The following is a 24,155-nucleotide window of genomic DNA, read 5'->3' as shown; positions in this document are numbered from 1 at the left end:
ATAAATTAATATAAATGAATTTATTAATATGTTAAAAGATTAATATATTAATAAGAAATCATTTTGTTTAATTAATTGTTAGCCATAAATTAATTAGAATTAATTTTGGGGTTAAAAGAATCAATTATAAAGTGCAGGGACTGGTTTGCAATTATCTAATAGTTGAGTGGAAGGCTCTAGAACCCCCTTGGATAAGGGTGGACGAAATCTTTAGGGGAAACCCTAATAATTTCGTCCATAGGGGCTTGGATAAGGCCATTGGGTTTGCTTAAGCCCTAAGCAAAGGATAACTAGGGTTTCCCCTAAACCCTAGATCCCTCAGCTATATAAGGAGCCTCCTGGTTCATGTTTTGGACACTCTTTCTTTGGAAGAAACCCTTAGGGACGAAAATTGCATACTCCCTCTCTCTCTCCTTCTACTTTCCTTCTTGCTAGTTTGGGTGTGATTCCATTAGAGGCATTACACTTGTGGTGCTAAGCTTCCAAGAAGTTCAAGATCAAGATCAAGGGAATTATCAATTGTTTACTATAACAATTGAAAGGTATGTAATTACTAAACCCTAGTTTGTTAATTTTGATATTAGCCTCTCTCCTCTAGGGTTCTTGTTTTGCAATTCAAAGTTGTATGTTCAATAGATAAAACATAGATCCAAAGTAGGTTGCATGTGAACTTAGGAATTGTTTTTCTAGTTTATTTGTTTTACCGAAAACCCATCATAACAACCAAAATACCCCTGAAAGTCAAATGGTCAACTCTTGGTCAAGCCAACCCTCATGACTGACTCTACTTGTCGAGTCAACCCGCTGACTCGTCGAGTCTCCATGCTCTGAAACTCCCATAACACGACTCAACTCGCCGAGTCGCCCCAAGACTCGCCGAGTCCCACAAGTCTGAGTCAAACCGTACTCAACTCACTGAGTCATCCCTTGAGTCACCGATTCTTAGCTTAACCAGAAAAGGTTAGGACCTCAAGACCAGACTCGCCGAGTCCAAGGCTATCTTCAACCAACTCGCCGAGTTGTTCTCCCAACTCGCCGAGTTTCTGCCTATCTTCATGCAATTCGCCGAGTGCACCCATGTGACTCGCCGAGTACTACTAGCTCTTAACCCATACAGAGGCTTTCCAAGCCATGCAGGGTTTCCAATCCATAGATCTACTCTTATACAAGCCATCCATCACGTAAAGTGGCAAACTTTACGTGAATCCAAGGAGATCTAAGCATAATACACTCCTGGGCTAAGGTTTGGGGCCAAAAGACTTCATCAACAACTCTTGAACATGGACTTTATGCTCTTTTGGATCATCACTACTCTAGATCTGAGGTAGCAACCTCAGATCTAACCTCCAAACCCAAGATAACACTAGATATACACCCAAAAATCCCACAAATGATAGATCTAGATGGATAACAGCACAAGCAACGAATCATTACCTCAAAAGAAGGCTCCAATAGAAGAATAAGTCAAAACCTTGAAAAGCCCCTTGCTCCAAGCCTCTTAATCTTCAAAGATATCTTCAACAAACACTCCTTCAAGATCCAAATGTTCTCTAATTCTCTCACAACGAATATTAGGGTTTCTGGACTTCAAGGGAGAGCAAAGAGGCTGGGGAGAGGGTATTATGTTCTTTATATAGGGCCTAATCCCTGGGATTAGGGTTTTCTCCACACAACACCAACTCGCCGAGTCCAACCACCGACTCGCCGAGTTGGACACTAGAAATGCGACTAGAATCGCGACCCTACTCGCCGAGTCTACCCATAGACTCGCCGAGTTGACCATTCATATTTTCACTTTGAACCCTGAACTTTGCACCCCTAAACTCCCGATGTTACATTAAATTTTTGTTGAAAATTTTGGAATATTACAATAACAACTATTTTTAAATGGTTATAATTATAAACTATAAAATAACCCTTGACTGTTATAATAATTATAAATAAATTATATTTGTCGTTATTTAAGACATCAAATATAACATTTAGCGCGCGCGCACACACACACAGACACACACACACACATATATATATATATATATATATATATATATATATATATATAGTTAGGTTTATGTGAGACGACCTAATTTTATAAGACCATGAGACGCAATCATAGCCATTCATTTGGTAGATAAAACAAAAAAACATTTTTTAAAATGCAAAATAATTGAAAATTGTTGATTTTTTTTTCAAATATTATTTTCGAAATTTATATTTTCCAAAAAAAATACAAAAAAAAACAATAATTTTTTTTTTTTACATATTCTAGTAGAATAATAGAATATTCAATATATCTGAAAAATCTAGTATAATATTCTAACATTCTTAAAATCAATTAGAATATTTACAGTGTAATATTCTATTAGAATATTTCACGTATTTTTTTAAAAAAAAATGGTAATTTTTATTTTTATTTTTTTTAGGTAATTAAAATTCCAAAAATAATAATAAAAAAAAGTTTTTGGATTTTTCCTTTTATTTTGCATTTTAAAATTATTTTTAGATTTGGTTTCACGGTCTCATAAAATTAGCATGGTCTCAAATGAACCTGAATATATATATATATATATATATATATATATATATATATATATATATATATGTGCGTGTGTGTGTGGGGGGGGGGGGGGGGAGGGGTAATAACGTTCTTTTTAACAACCCAATATATAAGAAAAACATATAATTATATAAACCTTTAACTAACATTTTAACGTTTATATAAAAATAATAACATCGCGATTTTTCTGAATTTTTAATCTACAAATTTTTTGAGAAAAACAATAGCGTGTGGCCGTAGATCGGGTCTAGACGAGCCGTAAAAAAGTGGTTTTGAAGCTGATCGGGATTGTCGAAGGTTCGTCGTAAAACCGATTTTTCCGGTGGTGGTTTTCTAGTGGGGGGGGGGGGGACAGAGGAGGTTGTACCGGAGCTTCGTTGACAGTGGGTAACAACAGCGGTGGTGCACGACAGGGTGGGATGGAATCACATTGGAATGTTAATCATGATCAGAACAACAAACCAAATGATATCAGACATGAATCTGTCTCTAATCATTCAGATCTTCGCTCTTGTCCGCTTAACGGCATCCCGACCGCCTTCGAGACCCTCAAAACGGCAGAAGAAGTGTTCGTTGTCGACCAAGGATGAATAAAAATCATAATCTTTCTTTAGGTTCAAAAAAATCGCAATATATAAGTTTTCTACCGACTTACATACGCTGGGGTTACATGCACTTACGTTGGGCGTAAGGTAATTTATGCGCGTTTTACACTTAGCCACCCAGTCCAATATGTTGGGCGTACTCCTAATGGGCTTCTTCAGCCAATCTTTCGTTTTTCGCCATTCAACTCCAATTCCCGGTCTTTTTGCTTCCTTTCCGCTCTAGCAACAAAGTATACATGTAAAATATAAATTAAAACATTATAAGTACCTTTTAGTTCTAAATAGCATAAAAACATAGTATAAAATAATAATAAAATATCATAAATATCTGTATAAAATAGATGTTATCACAAATCGAGAATAATATTCAGTTTTATTTATGCACAGATAGCGGATAAAGACCATGCGTAACATTATTTAAAATAATTATGATTATAAATATAAACTTAATGTAAAAATTATTATGTCAATAATAATGTTACTAACATAATTATTTTAAACAACATATTTTTTTAATATGCACAACACGTAAAAATATTCCTAGTACTAGATAAAACAAACTATAACACTAAATAAACACACAAATATTAAATAAAAACACGATATACTATTACTAAAACACTATCCGATTATCTAGTCTTTTTATAATAAATGAATGTTTTTTTTTGCCACATGTCAATCTTTCATGAGTTTTGACACTTGTCATTATGTGATATTTTTGAAATAAATATTATCCAGTTGTAAATTTTTAATTTGTTTTAATTTTTAAAATTAAAGTCATACTTATATATGTAAAGTATTAAATATCATATATATTATATTAAATTGCAATAAATATGCTTATTTCTTTCTTATTTTAAAGTTGTATATTAAAAAATATTTTCTATTTACATTTTAATTTAATGTTTAATCTTTTTTTAAATCAACCCGTGTAATACACGGGTCTCACACCTAGTATTCATCATTTCCGGTATGCCATTAGAGATAATTTAAAGATTTATTTCTTCTCCTTGGTTAGCCCATGCTTGTTTATTCATTTTCTTTACTTCAAACATCACCTTACCTCTTCCTACATATATATTTTTTTGAGACTTCTCTATCAACTTTTTTTTTTTGATTTCTAGTTGTCTATTTTTTATTATTATTATTATTTTTTTTTCAATTTCAACTTTTTTTTTTTCTCATTCACATACCTTTGTGCACCAATATTAAAAATGTGCTTCTCAGGCTCTTCTATTTTGGCTTTTACATCTTTCTTCAACTCTTCCAATGTATGAATGTACCATTAGAGTTGGAAGGATGATTGATGGGATGAACACATATTTGCAAACAGATGTAAATTATGATTTCAGATGATCATGAAAATTTGGTATGAAATTCTTATTTTTTTAGACTCTTTATATAAAGTTTTATAGATGTGGTAGGTGTCATATTTTGGTATTGAGATTTTCGCAAGTTACCAAATGATTTTCAGGCCACCAAGTAACATAAAAATTTTTAGAGCCCCCTCCTACATGTCATCATCTATAAAAATCATGGTTAAAATGGGAATCTTTACTATTTTTAATTAAATATTAGGGTAAATTACACGAATGGTCCCTGTGGTTTAGGATAATCTGCGCATTTGGTCCCTAAGACTTTTTTTTTAACTCGGAAGGTCCCTCAAACGTTATTTTGTTGCGTCTGTAGTCCCTATCAGACATGAAAAGGCTATTTTGCCCTATATATATGATTTTCTTTTATTTATTTATTGTTTTAAATTAAAAAAAACAATCGCCACCACTAATTAAGCCCAACATCCTACCCACACGTTATGTGTTTAAAGATCCAACCACCACACCAAAATCATAACTGTTCAACAACCACCATGAATCACCACCGTTCACCGTCGTCAACCACCACCGGTCATCGCCTCTAAATCATATTCAAAGCTGAAATTAAACCTTAAACCTAAAACCAAAATGCATATATGAAAAATCTGAAATGAAACCTCAAACCTCATAGCTGAAATCAAAACCACATGTGAAATAAAACATCAAAAACACATCTGAAATCAAACCTCATTATCAAAACCTTAAGAAACTTAAAAACAAACAAACCCAAATTCTAAACCTACATGTGAATCCCCTACCGAAAATCAAATCCAGATGTTTATGCCTAAACGAATTCGTGATTAGAATTCTAGAAACATCATGTGAAGATTTACTTCTGATGAACCTCAAATTAAACTTCAGAAACATCAGGTTAAGAAATCAAAGTCAAAATCCAGTCATCCTATTCAAAACTTTAAGAAACTTAAAAACAAACAAACCCAGATTCTAAACCTACATGTGAATCCCCTACCGAAAATCAAATCCAAATGTTTATGCCTAAATGAACTCGTGATTAGAATTCTAGAAACATCAGGTGAAGAAATCAAGTGAAGATTTACTTCCAATGAACCTCAAATTAAACTTCAGAAACATTAGGTGAAGAAATCAAAATCAAAATCTAGTCATCCTATGTTGATCTTCTGCAAAGAAATCAAAACGGGTTTTCTGAAATGGACAAAGGTTTCTGGATCACATCGATTTCTGAATACTATTTGAATAGTTAGGGGAATGCAACGATGGTGGTGTGGTGGCTCCAATTCACATCATCGATGGTGGTCCTGCTCCAATTCACGATTTTTTGCAAAGGTTGTTGTGCTCGAGTGTTGATGTGCTGCTGTAGGTGTCGATCAATATACCCTTTTCTTTTATTCCTTATTCCTGTTTGCATCTTGTAGCCACCACAATCTCCAGTTACCACCCCTTTCTCTAAATCGAACAGTAAAGAGAAAAAAGATGAACATAGGAAGAAGCCTTACATGATCGTTGGTGGGGTGGGTCGCTCGCCGGAAAGTACCAACGGTTATCAGAAAAGTGATGAGTTTTGGGAATGTGAGAACCTAAATGAGATAGTGGATTGGGGATAAAACGGGGATTGGTGGGGGGAGGGTCTTTTGTTTCTTTATTTTAATTAAAAATGATAAATAAACAATAAAAATAAAAAAATATATATTAAGGGTAAAATAGTCATTTTGTGTTTGGTAGGGACTAAACGCGTAACAAAAATATGTTTGAGGGACCTTCCGAGTTAAAAAAAAATCTTAGGGACCAAACGCGCAGATTACCCTAAACCACAGGGACCGTTCGTGTAATTTACCCTAAATATTAAGAAATATTTTGTGGGATTAGCTCGATTTGTATATTTTCTTTAAAAACCATTAAATTGATTTGTTTATTTTGAAAGCTTCTGATGTAGCAACAAAATAATATTTCTTAAGCGGGCATGAAATCTTATGATATGCCTAATATTATACGTGTTGTTTTGGTAAAAAAGTCCTTATTATGGTACATAATTTTTAAATTCTAAATATATGATAAGCAATGAATTATGACAATGTTTTTATCAAATTATATATCGCTTTAAATTAGTTATAAGTTAAGTAGTAACTAATAAATCATGTTATCACATGATTCTACTTGTTTATTAATCGTGTATATATATATACTATATACATACTTAATTTATATGTTTTCACTACTAATAAATAAAAATAAAAATACCAAAATAAATTATATTCCTTGTTTAAAGAAAAATGATAGAAAAACATTTGTAAGAAAAGGTCCCTTACTCTCAACGCTGTAATAAAAAGCAGAAGCTCAACCCTCTGTATATGTCCCGAGACGACTCGGTTCTCTGATTGTCAAACCCTAGCATTCTCTCTTTCTCTCTCTAACTTTTCTCCGCCATGGCTTCACGGAGGCTAGCTGCCTCCCTCATACGCTCCTCCCTCCACCGATCATCAACCAGATCTCCATTTACTCACTCCACCAGAGCCGCACGCGCACTATCCCAATCACACCCTTCTCCTACCGGTTACTTTCTTAACCGAGTAGTCAACTACGCTACTTCTGCCGCCGCCGCTCCGACCAAGCAAGCTGCAACAACCCCTGGCGAAGGATCTAACTATGGAAAGATCACTGACGAATTCACCGGAGCCGGCGCGATTGGACAGGTGTGCCAGGTGATTGGTGCTGTCGTCGATGTAAGATTCAGCGAAGGATTGCCGCCGATCCTTACGGCGTTGGAGGTTTTGGATAACTCGATCAGGTTAGTTTTGGAAGTGGCGCAGCATTTGGGGGAGAATATGGTTAGGACTATTGCTATGGATGGTACCGAAGGGCTTGTCCGTGGTCAAAGAGTTCTCAACACCGGTTCTCCTATCACTGTAAGTTTTTTCTCGATCTCAAAAAATTCAGATCATTTTAAGAACACGATCCGATTTTGTCTGGATTTCTCGTTTGAGATCCAGTATTTCATCATTTTTGTAGCCTGTTGGTTTATGTTTCAGATCGGTAAAGTCAACATGTTTAATTGTATCCGAGTTTTCTGTATGCCATTGTATATGGTGATTTAACACTATTGCGCAATGATCCATGGAGCTAATCAGCTAATTCAATGTCATTATAGGTACCTGTTGGTAGAGCAACCCTTGGTCGTATCATTAACGTCATCGGAGAGCCAATTGATCATAGAGGCGATATTAGTAAGTGTTGCATGTCTTTCATCCATTCCTAATGTATTAGTAATTTAGTATCTTAACTTTTTGATTATTTTCAACAGAAACCGACCACTATCTGCCAATCCATAGAGAAGCACCAGCTTTCGTAGAGCAAGCAACTGAGCAACAGATCCTTGTCACTGGAATCAAGGTTGTAGATCTTCTTGCTCCATATCAAAGAGGAGGAAAGATTGGTTTATTCGGTGGTGCTGGTGTAGGAAAAACTGTGCTCATCATGGAACTTATCAACAATGTCGCCAAAGCCCATGGTTAGCAGATAGATACCACAACACTTTCCAGTTTTCACCACATTGATTTGTAATACATTTCACCACATTCTTATGAACTCTCTTATGTTTTTCCAGGTGGGTTTTCCGTCTTTGCTGGTGTTGGAGAACGCACACGTGAGGGTAACGATCTTTACAGAGAAATGATGGAAAGTGGTGTCATTAAGCTAGGCGATAAACAGGTTCACCATTTTCTTACTTTTTCACTATCTTATTTCAATGTTATGAGTGTTATAATCTAATGTACGTTTTCATGTTTGTAGAGTGAGAGCAAGTGTGCACTTGTGTATGGTCAAATGAACGAACCCCCAGGTGCCCGAGCTCGTGTTGGGTTGACCGGACTGACCGTAGCTGAACACTTCAGAGATGCTGAAGGCCAAGATGTGCTTCTCTTTATCGACAACATCTTCCGTTTCACCCAGGTGTGTGTTTTTCACTTTTTCTTCTTTTCAAAATTCAAATTTAACACATCAAGGGCAAAATGGTGTTAAAGTTTATATCTTTTGACATCAGGCAAACTCTGAGGTGTCTGCTTTATTGGGTCGTATCCCATCTGCTGTTGGATACCAACCAACTTTAGCTACTGATCTTGGAGGTCTTCAAGAACGTATCACCACAACCAAAAAGGGTTCAATCACATCTGTTCAAGCTATCTATGTCCCTGCTGATGATTTGACCGATCCTGCCCCTGCCACCACCTTTGCTCACTTGGATGCCACTACTGTGCTATCCCGACAGGTAAAAGGGTATTTTAGTCATTTTGTTGTATGTTGTTCAACTTTATGACACTGGTTTAATTGAATTACAGATTTCTGAGCTTGGAATCTACCCTGCTGTGGACCCACTTGATTCCACATCGCGAATGCTGTCGCCCCATATTTTGGGAGAAGATCATTACAACACAGCTCGTGGGGTCCAGAAGGTTCTTCAGAATTACAAGAATCTTCAAGATATTATTGCTATTTTGGGAATGGATGAGCTTAGTGAAGATGATAAGCTGACTGTTGCACGTGCTCGTAAGATTCAAAGGTTCTTGAGTCAACCCTTCCATGTTGCTGAAGTTTTCACTGGTGCCCCTGGTAAATATGTTGAACTCAAGGAGAGCATTGCTAGTTTCCAGGTGAGTGTTTAGTAAATTACATAATTACCCCCTTAGTTTTTGCCTTGTTGTGGAAATTTGATGTTGATTTTAATTTTTAATCTCAGGGAGTGTTGGATGGGAAGTATGATGATCTTTCAGAACAGTCGTTTTATATGGTTGGAGGAATTGATGAAGTTATTGCGAAAGCTGAGAAGATTGCTAAGGAATCTGCTGCTTCTTCTTAGATGTGATGACATATTATTGTTGTGATAGAGTTGAGATGAAAAGAGAATGAATAATTTTTATTGATATGGTGCTGGAAGCGCCGGGAGTTTTTTTTTTTTATTTTTTTTTATTTTGAGAAAACTGAGATTAAGTTGGGATTTTTTTTTGGATCCCTGTTTTTTTTGAGTTTTAATGCAATGAAATGGATGCCAGCAAAATCCCTATTTCGGCTTTTGTTGTTGGATAATAATAAGAAGAGGGATATATGTGTTGGGAATTGGAATTTGTATATTTGCTCATTTTGATTTTGATTTTCCAGACATTTGTTGAAATTTGTCTTTCATATTTCCTATGAACTTTATAAAAGGTAGAATTTGGATATTTAACTCGGTGAGTTGAAGCGGGTTATAGATGTAGTTCAAATTTTAAAGGTGACGAGAAAGTTAGAGATTGTAAGTAATCATGAAGTTTAACAAATAAAAAGTCACTTACATTTTTTTGAATGAATAAATCAACTTTTCTGGGAACAAGATGCAAGCTAGAATCCCGATAAATCTGCCAAGATTACGCTGCGATGGCATATTGGGCCATTGACAACTAGTTCATAATGGTTAACCCTATTTCTAGAAGTAAACTCTTTTTTGTAACAGCGAGTTTGCAATAGTTTAAATGATTAGGCCCAAAATCCTTTTACATTTTACTAAAATTATGCACCCATTTATGGAGGCCCACAGTTTTTGGTGGAGGTAGAACCGTAGAACGGTAGAAGTGAAGGAAAAAAAAACCGGTTTGAGAAAAAAACACAAAAAACTGAACCGGAGTCGGTTCTTAGGAAAATAAGTCTAGCTCAAGCCGTTATGGCCGGTTTATATGGTCGTAGGTTTTTACTTTCTAGTCATTTGATCCGGTTTGAGAAACCAATTCATAGAGCTACCCATTGGTTTTTCTTTTTAATCTTCTAAAGACTTGCCTTTTGTGAGGTTGTCAAGATTGGGGTTTTTATAGCCTTTGTGAGGTTGTCAGGATCCTACATAGGATCGTTTTTGGGTTTGTAAGATCGGAATCGTAAGATCAAATCCGGATGATCCCATAAAATAAAACATAATTTTAACTTTTAAATTTAAAACATGAAAAATATCTCAAAGATTCAATTTTTCCGTTCAAAAACTATAAAAACTTCGAAACATTAGTCACAACTCACAGCACAAAATGATATACGGTAAATTAGTAAAAGGTAAAAGACATAAAGTGGTAACTTTATTTAAAAAAAATCAAAGGAAGGTAGGATCGGATTGGATCTCGATTCTAAGATCTTACCTGTGATCCTATCCCAAATACGATCCGAATTGTTTTTCATATCCAGGATCGTACAATCTGACAATCAAGATCGCGATTTTGACATTCTCGCTATTTTGGTTCAAAATGGTCCTTTTGCACCTCTATGTTAATTATAAATAAGTTTCGGTTGTGTTTCATCACCGTATCACTCAAAATGTCATTTAATCTTGTAATATCGTTTATTTTTGCAATCTGGTTTTTTAAAAAAGACAACTATTTTTTTTATTAAATGTTTGTTACCCTACAAGTTAAGCACATAATTGTGTCATAAAGGCTCTTATGCCCACATTCCAACATTCCGAAGGATATTTGCATCTAAAATGTATTTTATATTGTGCCTAATCATGGGACAAAATTTTGAATGACTTCAAAGTTAAACGCATACAAAAAGCAAGACTATGGTGGTGTTTGTTCTGTTTTGTTTTTTGTTTTTTGTTTTTTTTTGGCAAAACGTCTTTTTAACCTTTTATATCTATAGGTTAAACACATTTGAGGAAAAAAGTGTTTTGTTTTTCAGAATACAAAAAACATAAAAAAAAAGTTTTTTTGACATCTTTTTTCAGAAGACATAAAAAAATTTATGATTTTAGAAAAAAAAAAGTTTTATCACCTCTAAAAATATTTACATTTACATTGATATCCATCATTAGTTTTCAATTTCAATTTCTCCTCACACTCTATAAAACAAAATGACAATATCATTCATTCACTACCTCTCTACTTGTTTGAACTCTATTTATAGCTTTCCATGCCTGAAAAACATTCAAAAATCAAGATCATTATTCAATAACATGTACCACTACTACATAAGCCACAATAATCAGGATGAACTTCAACAGAAAGTCAATGTACCTCATCATTCCAATTGGTCGACAAATTAATTGCAACAAGTGCCACAACTTGTACAGAAAGTGCACAAATGATCCCCATCCATAGCCCCTAAAAACACAAATCTTCATTTCATAAAACCATATCATGAATAAACTTCAAATTTACACTCAAAATAAGGTACCAAAATCTCACCATGCCTCCAACATGAAGAACAAAAGCAAATAGCAATGCACAAGGAATTCCCACAACATAATATGCTCCAAGATTGATAATTGCACACACATTTTGCCACCCACATCCTCTAGCAGCACCTAATTTTCAAGAAAATAAAAAAAAAAATTAAATAATGTGTTACTTCCTTACTTATCACTAATCATTCATACCTGAAAGAACGCATTGAAATCCATCTAAGAAATCTGATAATGCAAGTAGTGGCATCATTTTTGCAACATATTTAATAACTTCGTCATCATTGCTATATAATTTCCCCCAAACATTTCGTACTAAAATAGTAATAGTTCCTACTATTAAACCCTCCAAAATTGCTATTACAACCACAACACAAACAGCCAAACGTGCCGCTTTAGGTCTTGATGCCCCTAATTCATTTGAAACTCTTGTACTACAATAATAACCAAATGTTACATAATAATATAATAGTATAAAAGTATATATTAAATTAAAATTATAAATGTTACAAATTACAAACCTTATTGCTCCACCAAGGCCAACAGAAATCATATACACCATCCAACACGTGTTAAGGCTGCCAAAATAAAAAAATGTTAATGTCATAAATGGGTAACTAAGTATTTATTTTTTTTACAAAACACCATTGTTAAAAAAATAAATGGAACATTTCGTTATCCTATAATGACATTAACCAAAATAAAAAACCAAAAAACAAACATAAACTCAATCTTAATCTAATTGCAAAGAATTTTATAATGAGAAAAACCAACCTGATTGATAATACAGATGTCTCTAACTTCGGGTTTGGGAGAAGACCAGATAACAAAACTACCATATCAAATGTCCAATATTCAAGGCTGTAAAACACGATTGTCAAATTTATATAAAGAAAATGTAAATAAGTTTATTGCTAAATGTAAGTATATTTATATTATAGGTTAAGAAAAAAATATAAATTACATTGCTATATCTATAAACATACCAAATCATAAGAGCAGAAGGAACAGCAAGTTTCATGAAGCTAAGAACATCATGGAAAGCTTCTTTTGAAAAACCAGTCCAAGTGTGTAAACAAGCATTAGAAAACTTGACATAAAATCCCAAAAAAAACACGTTCACCCAATTCGATATTGTATTAGCCAATGCAGCCCCTTTGATTCCAAACCCTAATTTAAAAACAAGAACCCAACACAAAAGTGTATGTAATAAAGCTGTGATCCCTGAACTTATCATCATAGGAACCACAATATTTTGTGTTTGAAGAAACTTATTTAAACATTGAAGAAGAGCATATGCAAATAAACTAGGAATCATCCAACGAATAAAAGTTCCAGCCCCATTTGATATTTCTTGATCTTGACCTAAAGCTATGAAGATTGTTGGAGTGTAGAACCAGATAAATGCAAGTGGAATGCTTAGGGTTGTGAGAGTCAACATTGCTCTTTGCATTTGAATCCCAAGCATGTGGTATTGTTTAGCTCCATAGGATTGTCCACATAGTGTCTCTAATGCACTTCCCATTCCTAACTAAAAAAAAGGTAAAAAAATTGAGTCAATAATTTGTTTAAATATTTGATCATTTTGGATTGAAGTCGAAACAAGGAGATGAGATAGTGATTAATGAGTAGTTTCACCAAGACACTAAAACCAGTGAAGGAAGCAAAAGATGTAGCCATGGAAGCACTGGAGAGAGGGAGTTGTCCAAGATGACCAACAAACATGATTGAAATCACTTCAAGACAATACTGCAACAAGCTTACTGCTATCAATGGACATGATAATCCTATTTGCTTCTTTACTTCATCGTATACTTGTCTTCTTAAACCTAACTCTTCTTCTTCTTCTTCATGTTGCCTTTGGATTAATGGATCTTGAATTACTTTTTCTTCTTTCATTTTTGGTTATGTGCTCGTTTGCTTTGTGGAAGGAGTTAAATAATTATTGGAGAATAATAAGTTACATGAATTAGGAATTGGGGATGTGGGTCGCACTTTTTTTTGGATTATTGATATGTTTCTCCATCATTTTGTCTTGTAACTATTGGACTCTTTGTTGTTCCTTTTGGTTTATCTTATTATATTCCTTACTTTGATGTTTACTTAGCCTTCCTTGTGGACTTCATTTTTACTTTATTTTTAGTTTAACCCTAATAATATAATGTTTTTGGAAGAAATTAAATCGGTAAAAAAATAGAAACTAAATGAGTTGGAATCAATTATGTGTTTGGTTCGTCAAGAGTAATGAAATTTGAATTCTTTTTATTTCCAGATTTGTCAAAGGATTAGAAAATAAGTTATATACCGAAATGATTTTTTATTGAGTTGTAACTTCTTCATCTTATTATTAATAAAATAATAAAAATTTAATTTAATTAAAAAAATTCATTTATTAAAATTTCTTCTTCTTATTATTAATAAAATAATAAAACCTTCATTTAATTAAAAGATTCATTTATTAAAATTTTACCTGTTTAAACGTATGTTTTTATTGAGATATTCCATATAATTTATAAAACAAAAGATACAAAATGAAAATATATGATTTCACTAACTACAAACACATTATTTTTTATAAATTGTATGTTCGACTTTTTGTCACTAACATAATCTCATCTAAACATTTTTAGGAATTTCTTTCCCCTATAAACTAATAAGCATTTTTACTATTTTCTTTTTCAACCTCAAATCAAACATTCCCTCTCTAGTCTCTACATAGACAATTAATCTTTAGAAGCTAAAAAGCAATCATCGTATTTTTACCAAAAAATGTTTTGTTTTCAAACTCAAACTCAATCTCGAACACTTCATCACTACAAAAACAATAATCTTTATAAGTTGTATGTCCGCCTTCTTTTGCATCCATAATAATTAAACTCCTTTGAAAATACTTTTTATAATTTTTTGTTTGCATTCTCTAGAACTAAATAAAAAACAAAACAAACAAACCTAAAAGTGATTAAATAAGTTAGATAAACAAATAAAATCCCTTAATCTAATAAATAAGTAGAATCTCGACACGTGGCAGTCACATAGCCCCTCCCATCGTGTTTTCCCGCCCACATTCTCTAAATGAAGTTCCGAAATTGCCCTTCAAGCAGATACTGTATTCCTTCTTTTCAGTGCATGAAATCCGGAATTTTCTAAAATCTTATCTTGATTTTGTTACTGATTCCTACAATTGAAATTTCATTCACTAATAGCAAGAAATCAACAATCAATCAATCATCAATAAATCCACACCTTAATACCATTAATCAAGATTCAATCTCCAAATTTGAATCGGCCTTTTGTCGATTTCATATATACCTAGAACGCACATTCATATCCAATAAAGTTAATCATCTCCTTCACCTTAGTATCTCTCATTTCACTTAGAATTCACCCGCATGTCTCTCATCTTAGTATGCGTCCAGTCACCGTCACCATCCATCTGATTGTTGATACGTCATTTCCCAGACGCCCAAATGTCCATCGTCTACATCTTTTCTCTCTCAGTGACTCAATCGTGACACTATGTGTCCCTCATTGGGTTTAATAGGGAGGTACGAATCTATTTCTTGAAACCTAATCTTTGATTTGTTGACAACGAAGTTGCCACCTTCATATTTCTCTACAATATATGTCTATGATTTTAGGATTCAATATGAGTGTTTGAACGATAATATGAGATTTGAAGGAGAACTACCCTACCGCAGAGATGACAGGTAATTTGTTTAGAAATCCATTTGAAATACCTTAAATATTATGAAGATTCAGGTTTCTCATTTAATTAATTTAACAATTATGTTACTTGTCAATATTTTGGTTGTTGTTTGATGGGTGTTTTCAGTTCTGTAACTTTTTAATTTTGTTTGCCGTTAGGTCACAGTTTGGGTTGAGTTGATAAATCTCACCTATTTTTTTGCATTTGAAACATGGACCGTTGCTTAACAAAACAACATAGGTATGTGATTGTTGCCATTATTTTGATCAATAGGTTAATAAGATGTTTTTTAATTGTATTCTCTCTGTACGCACACCAAGAACAACTTTGAAACAGTGGATTATGCTTTCAAGTCCAAAAGAAAGTGATGGCTACAATTATGAAGCATTCAAGTCCAAAAGAAAGTAATGGCTACAATTATGCTTTCACAATCAACGAGAAATAGTGGATTATCCAAATCCTATAAAAACTTAAGGTTTTTAATGGCTTTAAACAGTGGATTATAATCTGATAGGTATTGTAAAGGGCATGATGTGTTTCTAATCACTTGGAGTAATAATGATGTGTTTCTATTTGAGAAAAAAGTAAAAGGATACTTTTTGGATGGTCAACGACATGTATACACACTATAAACTCTCTAAATCATTCTCAATACATCATAATTTTGTATTATAACTCCTAACCCTTATTTAAAAAAATTAATATTGTGCTCACATATTTCTTTGCAATTAGACCAAATTTTATTTCTTAAACCTTTAACCATTCGTTTGGTGATGGGGTTTAACAGAATCCTTAACCTTATCTTCAAAATACATTATTTACATTTACACAATAGTGTTTTGTGAAATTAAACTTTTTTTTTCAGTGGGTATTAAGATTACTTGTAGATCTTATTAACAGGATGCTAGGTGGAGTGTAGGTGACATTGATTCCACATTGATGCAGACATCATATTACTCCATAATTCTTTCATCAAATTTCAAAGTCAATAAAAGTGGCCAAAATGGAAGAATCACAGGACCATTTCTTCAACCCAATAAAGTCATTGAATCTGCCAATTCCAATGGATATAACTCAAGATTCAACCTTATTAACCGTGGGGGCCAAAACTTCATAGGGCATGGTTTTCCAGGGTTAAAAAATGAGGTCATGCTTATGGAAACTGTTCTTGGATTAAAATTAAGCAAAATGGCATCTCAAAAGTTATGGAATTAGATAAAGCTACTATAATGAGACATTATTCTTTGCCATAATTTTAGGACACGAGAAGGCTATTGTTGTTAGTCTTAAGCAGATTAGATGTATAATTACAGCTGATGAGGTGTTTCTTATGAATTCACTTGATGGGTTTGTGGTTTAATATAAGTCTGAATTGTATTAATGACTTTAGGAAGAGGAACATCATTTGGGTAAGTTACTATTCTAAATCTTTTAACACTTATGTTTAAGTGTAAAATACAAAGATGGTTCATGTGCTTTTCGTTCTTACCATGTTTACTCTAACGTTGAACCTGTTTCAGTTTTGGTTGAAAACTTTCTTATCAATTTTGGTTCTTGAAACCTTGAATTGAAATAAGGACCAAAATGGATACAGAGCCTTGAAATGAGGACTAAAACTAAAAAGGATTTCAATGTTGGACAAAACATGAGGGGAAGTGGATATCGTTCAAGTAAGAGATATATGCACCCACAAGTTTCAGGGCCCACCACCATACAAAACTATAATGAAGCTACTTGCCAAGATATGTAGGAATGAGATGCCTCATAAAATACTTAATGTTAATCAGGATGAACTGATGAAGAATAAGCCACGAGAAGACGAAGGCAAATCAACTTGGAATGACTTTTGGGCCTTCATTTTGGGTAATTTTATTGTTTGAAAGATGGTAGCCATTAGATGCATTTAAGATCAATTACAACATGATTTGACTGAATTTTTATAGAAAATAGATGTGCGCTATGAGGAATCATATTTGTCATTCAAAATTATATTAATACTAATGGTAATTTTACCAATTTCCATGTTCAATTTTTTTTTAAAAAAAAAAATAACGATTAAATGCTCTTTTTTCTATATGTAAAGGATGTGAATATACATATGGCATGCTAAGAGAATAAGAATCATTTAATATTAACTTCAAGTGAGTTTAATACGTCATGTAGTTACATGCTATTATATCAGTATTTGTATTTTATATTTAACCCTTATAAATTGCTTATTATTATATTTCAATATAAAACTTCATTACTTTTGTATCATTAATGGAATTCGTTAAGCATACAAGAAAAGGAGTATAATAGGATAATTTTGACAAAAGTTGTGTCTGGATAGATGTTGTAATATGTGGCAGGGGTATAACATTCATTTTTTATTTTTTACATGGAGTGATAAAACAATGCACCATAGGTGTTCAATAAAATGTGTCAAAGAATAATTTCATGTCTTCTTTTATATCTATCTAGATAACAATATTAATAAACTAAAAGTTTCAAAATTATTTAGCAAAGCACATTTCATCCATCATAATAATTTATTTATTTATAATTATGTATTGTATTTTTTTTATATTAATTTCATTACATACATATATTGTTTGTTTTGTATCAAATCAATTCCGATGTTGTTTTGGGTTTTTTGATAGTTATTTAAAATTGGGTAAAGTGAATATACCTAACAAACTTATATAAGCTTACGTATCTAACTCCATAATACTACATCGATTTGTATCATATTTACATTGTAATTGCCTAAGGTTCTTAAACTTCAACCCCGTAACTTGGTTACTTTCAAAATCATTGGACTTTCACCAATATCTTTCTTTTACATCACGTCTTTCTATAGAATACCACCTGATGGGCTTCATATCCTACCGCTACAAATGAAAGGATATAGGAGAAATATAATGATGAATTTCCAATTTTTTTTTTTGAAGTAAATCAAGTTTAGGGATGAAATTTAAGAACCTTAGATGATTGCAATAAAAGTTTAATGCAAAATGATGTAATTTGATGAGGTTAGGTACCTAAGCTTATATAAGGTTGTTAGGTATATTCACTTTACCCAAAAAATTATGTTGCATTATATAAAGTAATGACTTTTATAAAATATGTGGATTTACATTTGTGATTAAATTCTGAAAGTTTACAAATTTACTAAAAATAGAGAACATATTTCTAAGAAAAACAGTAACATTGAACGGATTTCAATGTTATAGTTAGTAAGCCTAAAAAATAAACACACGACACAGTAAATCAATGTAAAGTTTTAAAAAAAAGTAGATGAAAACAACAACAATTTATATTAATCTAACGTGCAATCACCATGAACGATTAACAAGAAGTAAAAAGTAAGGTTTTAAAAATCTTCATTTGTAGTTAAATAGTTACAATTTATTGTGTAACTAAATACTTACAAATAAAAAAGTTATTTCAAAATACTATATAGATTTTCTAACTTAATAATATATTATTTATTACATAATTAAGTTTTAATTTTATTTAACATTAACACCGTACGTCCCCGGGTTTTCAATAATAATAAAAAGAGAAATATGTTGTTTTCATTCATTTCATTCTTATCAAAACGACAAAAAGCTGTCTCCGTGATGGTTGTGACGAGAGAACCCGTTTGAGAAGGGGTCTTTTTTAAGTGAAATTACAAAAACGCCCTCAATCGCGCGCTATAAACAATCCTATCGTTGTAACAAACTCCCCTCCTCTCATAACATTTTACCTCCACAATCGCAGCGATAACTCTCTCTTTCCGTTTGCCCATCGGAGATGGCGACGGGGAGAGACGACATGGAAGAAGGATTGATCGTCAAAGAGACAGTTGACGGAATAACATGGCGGATGTTGGCGGACGAGATGAAGAAGTTAGGATTTATAGCAGGTCCGATGGTTGCGGTGACTCTGTCGCAGTACTTGTTGCAGGTTATCACCGTCATGATGGTTGGTCATCTCGGCGAACTTTCTCTTTCTAGTACTTCCATTGCTATCTCCCTCTCCAGCGTCACCGGATTCAGCTTAATCGTTAGTCCTCTCTCTCTCTCTCTCTCTCTCTCTCTATGTATATATACATGTCTATAATCTATATACCTATGCACACACATTTGTTGTATATGTTGATTTGTGTCTAAATTTGTAGTTGTTGAGTTTGAATTATGTAAGTCGTAATTAATTTGCCTCTTGATACTCCTTCTACTTGGTTTCAACTTCCGGTTGCTTTTCGAACTCCATATAACTAACATTGGTGATAAAACATTTTACATCTATGCTGATTTTGGATTCGAAATCGATTAGATGCGGCAGAACAACATCAAAGTGTGGTTTCCTTGTTTGAATAGTGCGGACAATCTAGAGTAGTGATGCCTTTCCACAAGTTGATAAAAACAAGTAACAGAGGGATAAATTTTAGGGTTTTAGACTTTTTCAGAAAAAAAACATGATGATTAGAAAACGTTAAGTATGAACAGGGTAAAGTTGTTGACAAGTTTCCGGAAAAGCACTAGAATCTGTTGTTATACGGTTCAAGTGTCATGTTTCTGTTTTCAATTAGATAAGGGGATGGACCATTTAGTTAATGATATCTTTCAGAAATTTATTGCAATGATATGTAGTGACGAAGGATGGAGCAAGAACAACGTGATGATAAACCTAACATTGTACTATTCCTTTCATTTAGTTCTACTTAGCAACGATTGAAAATATCAGAAATAAATCTAAATACGCCCTTTTCATTCTAGAATAAACCCTTGTTATGTTATCATGGTTCGTTGTTGCTCCATTCATCTCTCTGATTTAATAGAAACAAAATGTTCTTTGAACTACTGAAGTTGTAAGTTTGAATATTCCTTGTGTGTGTGTGTTATAGAGATATTTCATTGCTGTTATTGGCACTACAGAGTGACTTTTAATGCTCAACACCCTATAACACTCATTCTGCTCTTCCTAAGAAGTTGATTTACAGTTTTTCTTAATCCCAAAAGAAAAGCTTACAGTTTAGAGTAAAGATAAATATGATTTCTCCTAATTATTGTTCTTCTGTAAAGATTGAACAAAGAATCGTTTGATTAATATTTACATAAAAGATTGTCTTCCATGTCATTCCAGATCTTAAAGTCAGAGGGAATAACAGTTGCCTTGAAGTTGTGAATTTTAAGGACCTTATGTGAATTTTAAAATAGCTGTTATTAACTTATTATATCAACCTCTGTACAAAAATATTGTCTGCATATGCATATCATCGGATGGCTGTAATTATATCATTTACTGGGGGTTTGAACTTGGTGCTTACGTTTTTCCATGTGATTGTCATCTTGAAAGGGAAAGCGTACTTTTTTATTGGTATAAAATATAAATACATATAACTAATGCTATTCAATTTGGGCTTTTCAAATGTTTTTGTGATTAATATTCAACAACTTAGATAGCATTTCAGAAAACTATAAAGTATTGTGTTTAAAAGAAGAAGTAGTCAAGTTTGGATTGCCCACTCACTTGTTGACAAATATTTGCCTCTGTTTTTTCTTGGAAATTAATTTCTTTGTATGTCATGATGCTGTTGTCCTTTTCCATATTAAATAGTCAACACAACCCAATCAGAGTCAATGTCTACTGCACAACTTTTATAAAAATTTACTGCGATGTACACAGTTTTTGGCCACTAGTAAATTGATTTGTAATGTCCAATGAAAATTGATAGTGATGGATGATGTATGACCCACACCCACATGAAATTCGATCCTTGATCTTCCATATTATGCAAATGAAATTCTTAATGTTTAATCTAACTTTTTTTTTTTTTTTTTTTTAAATTTGTTCAACAGTTAGGTATGTCTAGTGCTTTGGAAACTTTATGTGGACAAGCATTCGGAGCTCAACAATACAAAAAAATCGGAACCCTAACTTACACTGCCATTTTCTCTCTAATAATCGTATGCATTCCTCTTTCCATCTTCTGGAAATACACCGGAAATTTACTCCTTTTTATTGGTCAAAGCCCTTCAATCTCACAAGAAGCTGGAAAATTCATCACATGGCTTATTCCCGCACTATTTGCTTCAGCAATTCTTCAACCACTTGTTAGATTTTTCCAAATGCAAAGCATGCTGTTTCCCATGCTTATTAGTTCAATACTTGCTTTATGCCTTCACATCCCTCTTTGTTGGACCCTTGTGTATAAAACCGGATTAGGGAACATTGGAGGTGCAGTATCCATGGGTGTTTCCATGTGGTTAAATGCTATTTTCCTTGTGTTTTACATGATTTACTCCCCTTCATGTGCAAAAACACGTTCTCCAATCTCATGGGAAGTCTTTCATGGGATTAGACAGTTTTTCGGTTTTGCTATCCCATCAGCTGTCATGATTTGGTAATATTCTCTTTCCTTACATTAAATATATTGGCATTATATGTTCCCATTTTAAAAAAAAATGATTTAAATTTTGCAGCTTGGAATGGTGGTCATATGAGTTTCTGATTTTATTGTCTGGGCTTTTGCCAAATCCAGAGCTTGAGACTTCGGTTCTTTCTGTTTGGTATGTATGGTGTATGTTTATAATATATTGATGTTTTGAGACAGAAATAATTAAGCTAATGATGTTTGTTTTTGTGGGATTTTATCAACAGTCTCAATACTATTGCTACACTGTATGCTATACCATATGGATTTGCTGCAGGCGTTAGGTACCCTTTCTTTATCTTGAATCTATCTATATAAGTCTAAAACAAAACCTAATTCCATTTCTGTTCTGTCATTTTTATTTTTTCCAGCACAAGAGTGTCAAATGAACTGGGAGCAGGGAATCCAAAAGGGGCCCGCGTGGCAGTGAAAGCGATCATGGCCCTTGCAGTTGTTGAAACAACAATAGTCAGCTCAACTGTTTTTGCCAGCAGAAATGTCTTCGGATACATTTTCACTAACGAAAAAGAAGTCGTCGACTATGTTACAAAAATGGCCCCTCTTCTTTGCTTAAACATCATAATGGATAGTCTACAAGGAACACTTTCAGGTTCTACTTCTACTCCATTCTCTCTCTCTCTCATCTACCATGTATGTGAAAATGAGGGAGTGTTAATTGTTGATGTTGATGACGTGGCAGGTGTTGCTAGGGGTGTGGGGTGGCAGCATCTAGGGGCGTACGTGAATCTTGCAGCTTTTTATCTTTTTGGGATCCCGGTTGCTGCTTTGTTGGGATTTTGCACCTCCTTAAGAGGAGAAGGGCTGTGGATTGGAATACTAGTGGGGGCCACCATACAAGTTACTCTTCTTGCGGTAGTAACAATTTGTACAAATTATGAAAAACAGGTATACTTTTTCTTTCACTTAGTATATGATACTACGTATGTATTCAACTGTATATAAAAAAAAATAGCTGAGATTTTCGTTTTATTAATAATTATGGTGCAGGCAATCAAGGCGAGGGAGAGATTTATCGAGGAAGAAAATAGATTAGGTTGATTTACGGTTAAGGTTACTTTGGTTAGAATGTTCGGTATAATTTTGATTTTTGTTGTAACATACAACACTTCGTATGTGTAGTTTAAAGGGTTTTGATGTTTGTCTTTTATTACTATATCGGTTTGTTTTGTAATATCTTTTTGCTAAAATTTCAAGATAAAAGAGTTAAAAGTTTTGTTTGATTACCGATGACAAAATTATCATGTCATTTGAAAGATTTTGTAAGTAAGTTTCATAATATATTCATTTTATATGTTTTTTTGAATCATATAAATAAATATATATTTTTGACTATAGTAATAATTGTCAATAATTATATTAATTAAAAGAATTATTAAATATTTTTTTTTACCTAAAAGAAATAGTGACAACTCACAACAGCCGAGACCTAAGTAAGTTTCGTTTCATTTGTTACTAGTTATCTTAACAATATATGGTTAAGACTAAACCATTTACGAAAGACTTGTTATAAAATTTATGCCATAGGCTGTTAAAAGGGTCAGTCAAGGTAGAAGTTGGAGCATCATTTGAAATCGCACTCAACATTATGCTCCAAGTAACATCTATCATGAGCTCAACTTCTTTGTAACATCCGTATTTTTACAGATAAACTAATACAATGATATTTTGATGAGCAATGTATATTATTTAAAAATAAATAATATTAGGAGAAGTATAGTGTATATTATTTGAAAAAAAAATAACTTTAGGAGAATTATTTTAGTAGTAAAAAACTAAAAATAGAGTTATATTGACTATAAGAAATGACTGCTAAAATAGTAATTTTATAATGTAATATATTTTTGTTGGGGATGTCGTTTCCTTTTTTTATTGATATGGCTAGAAAACACCGTACACATAAGCATATGTTATCGAAGAAAGAAAAGGAAAAATGATAATCTATGTAACTGATGTAATTCAATGTATTATTAGCTCTATTGATCAACATTACTAGTTATGCTCTACTTCAGAAATGGTGATGGCAGCTTAAGATCGAACCATACATAGGTTGGGTAAGACTATCCATGACAATATGGTGGGGTTGGATGTATCTAATGGTGGTTGCGTTTACGAATGATGTATGGGCTAAATTAGTAGGCTCTATTTGGAAGTTCCATGATAATAATATCGTTCGAATGTCTACAATGGAAAAAACAATTGGGTAGGGGAATTTCTATTCGTTTTTTGACCAATATTTGGGGTGGGTCACCAACCTTTTGCTTATAGATATGATCTATTATATATGATTGATAGTCATCCTAATCGTCTGGTATGTGATTGGTTTTA

General features: G+C 33.1%; 3 protein-coding genes and 1 long non-coding RNA gene across 4 annotated transcripts; 3 read left to right on the top strand and 1 right to left on the bottom strand.

Moving 5' to 3' along the window:
* The first annotated feature begins 6,828 nt into the window (after positions 1-6,828).
* On the top strand, positions 6,829-9,620 carry LOC145065510 (ATP synthase subunit beta, mitochondrial-like). The gene is made up of 8 exons (XM_079012507.1): positions 6,829-7,417; positions 7,660-7,735; positions 7,813-8,019; positions 8,116-8,219; positions 8,301-8,459; positions 8,551-8,775; positions 8,846-9,157; positions 9,244-9,620. Exons 1-8 carry the CDS (start codon positions 6,938-6,940, stop codon positions 9,361-9,363), a joined length of 1,683 nt encoding a protein of 560 aa, XP_078868633.1. The 5' UTR covers positions 6,829-6,937; the 3' UTR covers positions 9,364-9,620.
* Positions 9,621-11,271: 1,651 nt separating this feature from the next.
* Positions 11,272-13,635, bottom strand: LOC145070755 (protein DETOXIFICATION 16-like). Its single transcript, XM_079017714.1, has 8 exons — positions 13,339-13,635; positions 12,687-13,231; positions 12,475-12,561; positions 12,222-12,278; positions 11,896-12,134; positions 11,705-11,823; positions 11,534-11,620; positions 11,272-11,433 (listed from the first exon to the last, which is right to left on the bottom strand). The coding sequence occupies exons 1-8, from the start codon at positions 13,597-13,599 to the stop codon at positions 11,380-11,382; spliced, it is 1,449 nt and encodes a 482-aa protein (XP_078873840.1). The 5' UTR covers positions 13,600-13,635; the 3' UTR covers positions 11,272-11,379.
* A 1,221-nt stretch (positions 13,636-14,856) lies between these two features.
* On the top strand, positions 14,857-16,081 carry LOC145071436 (uncharacterized). Its single transcript, XR_013690458.1, has 3 exons — positions 14,857-15,245; positions 15,339-15,407; positions 15,565-16,081. It is a non-coding gene; the product is annotated as an uncharacterized LOC145071436 (long non-coding RNA).
* A 3,022-nt stretch (positions 16,082-19,103) lies between these two features.
* Positions 19,104-23,050, top strand: LOC145068468 (protein DETOXIFICATION 12-like). Its single transcript, XM_079015436.1, has 7 exons — positions 19,104-19,438; positions 21,235-21,779; positions 21,859-21,945; positions 22,037-22,093; positions 22,181-22,419; positions 22,510-22,715; positions 22,818-23,050. The coding sequence occupies exons 1-7, from the start codon at positions 19,187-19,189 to the stop codon at positions 22,866-22,868; spliced, it is 1,437 nt and encodes a 478-aa protein (XP_078871562.1). The 5' UTR covers positions 19,104-19,186; the 3' UTR covers positions 22,869-23,050.
* The last annotated feature ends 1,105 nt before the right edge of the window (positions 23,051-24,155 follow it).

The sequence above is a fragment of the Lactuca serriola genome, chromosome 8 (assembly GCF_051521515.1).
Source record: "Lactuca serriola cultivar US96UC23 chromosome 8, Lser_US96UC23_V15, whole genome shotgun sequence".
Taxonomy (NCBI): Eukaryota; Viridiplantae; Streptophyta; class Magnoliopsida; order Asterales; family Asteraceae; genus Lactuca; species Lactuca serriola.
The sequence above is the reverse complement of the archived record's forward strand: the minus strand, read 5'-3'. Positions and strand labels throughout refer to the sequence as shown.